This window comes from Myotis davidii, unplaced genomic scaffold (assembly GCF_000327345.1).
Source record: "Myotis davidii unplaced genomic scaffold, ASM32734v1 scaffold455, whole genome shotgun sequence".
In the NCBI taxonomy this organism is placed as follows: Eukaryota; Metazoa; Chordata; class Mammalia; order Chiroptera; family Vespertilionidae; genus Myotis; species Myotis davidii.
The window spans coordinates 2586897-2592078 of record NW_006287459.1 but is presented as its reverse complement, the minus strand read 5'-3'; the positions used below and the strand labels follow the sequence as shown (position 1 = coordinate 2592078).

The 5182-nt window shown below is 37.0% G+C and overlaps 1 protein-coding gene across 7 annotated transcripts in view; it reads left to right on the top strand.

Moving 5' to 3' along the window:
- The window catches only part of FRYL (FRY like transcription coactivator), a 174177-nt gene that overhangs the window by 98994 nt on the left and 70001 nt on the right, over positions 1-5182 (top strand). For all 7 annotated transcript variants that reach the window (XM_015560996.1, XM_015560992.1, XM_015560990.1 and 4 more), the window contains 2 exons: positions 1236-1327; positions 3794-3966. In XM_015560996.1, coding sequence (XP_015416482.1) covers positions 1236-1327; positions 3794-3966 — 265 coding nt within the window. The remainder of the gene's footprint in view (positions 1-1235; positions 1328-3793; positions 3967-5182) is intronic.

Genomic DNA, 5182 nt, shown 5'->3' with positions numbered 1-5182 from the left:
GGAGTCATCATCGCAAGTGAATAGATATGTACAGTGGTGTACCTTGAATGAAAGATAATATTTTCAGAGCTTTAGGTTCACAGTCTTTCTATGGAGACAAAATAAAAGCCAATCAACTAAAACTTTGCAGAAATCTTCAAAGACTGTTAAGAAGCCATCCTGGTCAATATGAGTGAATTGCTGGAAACTTCATAAAGAGCTAAAATACTTTTTTTTTTTAACCTGGCTTGAATATTTATGTATTCTGAAAGGCAAAAAACTAGTGTGTGGACACAAAAGTGGAAGACTAATAACTATGTTGTTAATCGCTCTGTATTATACAGATTACATTATAACCAAATAATCCAAGGAAAGGAGTGAGATAGCTCCATCCTAGTGCTATACCTGTTCCCCTTAGAAGCTGATTCAGGTTGAGGTGTTGCACCTGTTACTCTCACCATGCGTACTTCAACCCTAATCAGACAAAACATTAACTCATATCAGAATGATTAAAGACATTTTTATTCTGTTGTTCTTGTATTTATTTTTTGTGTGTCAAACTTCAGTGTTAAAATGGAAAACGTAGGCATGACCAAAATCAGAGGACTCTTCTGTCCCTCCTGTGAGGTTTTCCCTGCCCTGCTGTCCTATTTGGGGGAGTATCTTAGGGATTCTTTGTCAAAGAGAACAGTTTAACTAAAAGCTTCAGTTCTTAAGTCAGGTTGGTAAATCACCTTAAAGTAACGGTAGAATTTTTATTTTCCTCCCCAATACAAGGGGTATCAATCACTGTGGAAAATGTCATGTGATTTTATTTGCTCATTAATTTCAAACTATCTACCCATATCTCTTTGGTGCAGTAGCTACCAGAGAGCTTGAAATCTGTATTAACACAACCAACAGAACTTCAGTAAGCCACAAAGCTCTAAGGCAGTGGTTCTCAACCTTCCTAATGCCGCGACCCTTTAATACAGTTCCTCGTGTTGTGGTGACCCCCAATTTCTTTGTTACAAATTGAACATAATTAAAACATAGTGATTAATCACAAAACAATATGTAATTATATATGTGTTTTCCGATGGCCTTAGGCGACCCCTATGAAAGGGTCGTTCGACCCCCAAAGGGGTCGCTACCCACATGTTGAGAACCGCTGCTCTAAGGCATTAGCAGTATTCTTTGCAAGTCACACCTTTGCAAGGTTTTTGATAAATTTCCCCGAAGGATTTTTAATTGATATCTTTGTATCCTTGGAATAGAATATGAAACGGCGCAGGCGTCGAGACATTTTACGAGTACAGCTGGTACGAATATTCGAACTGCTGGCAGATGCTGGTGTCATTAGTCACAGGTCAGTGCCGGATTTTGCTCTTTTAAACATTGAAATAATTAGGGAACATATTTTTTCTCTCATGAAACCTAACAGAAAAACACCTTTGCACCCAAAAACCCTGTCTGCATTATTTGTAAACATTACTTACCAAAGTCAAAGCTGCATCCAAGAAATTAGCTAATGACTAAAAAATGTATTTCGAAATCTAACATTAGCACTAGTTTGCTTTGAGGTAAAAATTGGATATAATGTTCCTATGATTTTGATATTTGTTGAAATCTAGTAACCCAGGCAAGTGGGTAGTAGCCTCTTTTTTATTGTTATTACTGATTTAACTATTTCTTACCTCATTTTTAAGATCTATTCTAGATTTGTAAAAATCACACATTTAAAGGTGCCACATAATAAAGTTTGCATATTTATTCCATTCAACTGTTAATCTATCTTGCTGGGGGGAAATATGAAATCCACAAACATGATTTGTAACTGTTTTCACCCCTCACTATGAAAACATAAAGCCTGGGGTTGTTGCTGGACTAGAGGTATCTGGACACTGAGAGCAGCCCCTGGCGGAGAATTTCGTCAGCTTAGTGTTGAGCAATAACTATTTCTTAGGAGGTAATGGTGTTGCCTGGTCGTTGAAAGAGGAAAATATGCATCTGACCATTTCCCAAAAAAGGTAACTCAAAAGAGATCTTGAAGGTCTTAATAATCAAGCAAGTGTAGGATTGTTACGTTAGCATTTATCCTGGTTATTTCTGAGTATGCTTTTGACAAGTGCTTTTAAAATAGAGCTTTAATCAATAAGAATTTAAACCCTTGGTTTACCATTCTTTTACAGACAGTGGAAAGAAAGAAAAAAAGAAACATTCTCTTTTCTGCCCCCCTCAAAAATAAAGCAGTCCAAGTTAGAAAAAAGTAAACTTGAAACTTGCTGGGCTTGATGCATAAAATTAACCTAATACACATCTGAATCATCTTTCTTCTCCTTTGGTTGCTTTTAATGTATGTTAATGAATGAAGAATCTTTGAACGATACCGCTTGGGAACTGCAAGATGTTGGCTTCCTTAAAATTTAACTGCGAACGCTGTACTCACTGTTGAGCAGTAATGGTTTTGAACATAGTTGTGTGCTTTGTTTATTGTGGGTTTTTTTAAGAGAAATGAATATAACACTATTGTATGCCTGGCTTCTTATTTCCTTGACTAAGTCGAAAAGATGAATTCTCAATGTCAAGAAGGCAAAGAAAGATACTTGTTTTGTTGACCTAATTGATCCTATGTACATTGTGGGTAACTCAGTGAATATTTTTTAAATCAATGGATTCTGGGCCAGGTAGCAATCTGCTAAATTAGTTTCTCATTCACCAATAAGGCGTGGCCTGGATTTTAAACACTCATTGACAGAATAAAGGAAATATTTTCATCATGAATTCATTCAATATACAGAGTGGGCAAAGTAGGTTATCAGTTGTGAATATGCAGAACATAGAATTTATTCTTGTATTATTATTTATCAATGTGTTATTTTCCATATGAACAACTGTAAGCCTTCTTTTGCCCCACCCTGTAATGTAGATGTTTATTAGAAGCTATTCACTAGTAAAAAATAATTTTATTTTTAAAATCACATATCTTAGATGTGCTTTTCAAGCATAACACAGAAAAGCTGACCAAAATAAATGTAGACGTCATAGCTAATCATTTATGTAGCACTTATAGTTCATCGGGCCTTTCATATATGATGTCAGTTATATTCCTAGTCAAATGCTCTGAAGCAGATACTAATCTCAGGCTTAATAACTGATGGAACAAGAGTGGAATCCAAGACTTCTGACTCCAGCCAGATGACCCTCTTCCACTCAGTGGGTTCTAGGTACCAGAGCCTTCGCCTCAAAGAGAATCTTATTGCAGAGATTCTCGAGGCAGCCCCATGGGGCTAGATAGGAGATTTGAAAGCCAGCACTGTTACTTGAATTCCCTTATATTTTTATATCCCAAATAATACTTGTCCTGGAGTTGTGCTAAAGGTATAATAGGAATATGCATAGCAACTATGAGACTGGGTAGAACTAATCTTTCCTCTTCCTTCCTTTCTAAATTGGTCCTCCCTGTCCTGTATGCCTCCTTATTTCCTTACTTCGAAAGCTGTATATTTTGATGGAGAGGGAATAACAGCACTCAGAATAGTTGATTCAAGTTAGATATGGGACTGAGTAATATAAATTGCAGTAGTAGTTCCTTGATTAGGAAGCACCTTTTATTTTTACATAACGCCTGAGCTATGGAGCCAACGGCAAGAAGCACCATTTATTTTTATGTTTAAGTAAGCCAAGCACATATTCATTTAACTTTTGTGTATTGAGTTGCATGCTACCATGAGCATGCAGAGTTCCAATTTTGATCACTTGGAATTTGTTTTGATTTACGTTTATAGTTTAAAATCACATTTTCTTTATCACTTATTTTCTTGGATATTTTCAGTGCAAGCGGTGGCCTTGATAATGAAACACATTTCCTCAACAACACTTTATTGGAGTATGTAGATTTAACTAGACAACTCCTGGAAGCGGAAAATGAAAAAGACTCTGACACACTGAAAGATATACGATGCCATTTTAGTGCCTTAGTGGCGAATATCATTCAGAATGTTCCAGGTACGAGTTTTCGTTTCTTAAACGACTTTTGAATATTAAGCGACCACCATATTTATTCTTCCCCTCAGGTTCTGTAATCTGAGTTGATGAAGCAACTTGTGAGTATACTGGGTAATTGTGTCAGTATTCCATGAATGGCAAGAGTGTTTTGCTTTTGAATCACTATCAGTGATTAGAAATTTTTAAAAAGCAGTCCAGCATAGATTTTCAACGAACTCCAACAAACTTGTTCTAGATGCAAGAGCCAAGAGCATAATGCCCTAAATGATAATTGAGGATAAAATTAACAAGATACTTTTGAATAATGGAGAGAATATGGGCCATAGACATAAAGTACAAGTGTTAACTGAATGGTGCATTTAACACATACGTGCCTGTAATTGAGCACATATTATATGCCGGGTACTGGTTCAGGCACTAGGAATATGGATACATGCAATTTCATTTCAAAAAGTCATAAATCTTTTACAAGTGAAAGACATAAAAAGGTGACTATAGCCTTTAGCATACAATGTAAATACAAATGTTCCTTTTTTTTGTTTCTGGGAAAAATGAAAGTTACCTTAAAAAGTATATGCGAACAGTGGGCTTTTAAAGTAAGAGCACGGTTGTGTTTTTGTAAAAGGGTCCTGTACGAACTTCTTCAGGTATATCATTCTCAAGTGCAGGAAACCTACTTTGAACTTTTGGGACAAATGATGCTGTTAAGAGGAAAGGAGCACTTTTTCCCCCTCTAAATTCTCTGACCTGAAGCTCACTAATGTGCAGATATAATTTAATCAATTGCTAAACACTTATCTGCAACTTCCACATTGATTCGTGATGACACGGTTGCGTTTTCTCAAGACAGACCGCTGCCGAGAACTAGCAGAATGGGATTTTAAAATGGATAGAATCCTGGGAGAGCCTGCCTCTCAACCAGCGGTTTTCAGATTATGTTGTCTTCCCTCTGGTGCCGGCAGCAAGAGGCAGCAGGCGGCACACTGTGCTTAGATCAGCCCCCCTTTTATTTGTTTTGTATATAAAGCGGCTACGTGAGGATTCTTTCATAAACACAGCTGCACCGCTGAAAACATGCAAAGTTTTAAAATAATGTCTGTAGTCCAAAGCTCTCTCATGAGAGAGACCAACCAGCCAAGATCAGAGGTGTGTGTGTGTGTGTGTGTGTGTGTGTGTGTGTGTTTGTGTGTGTTGCTAATGCCCTGGCCAAGTTCAC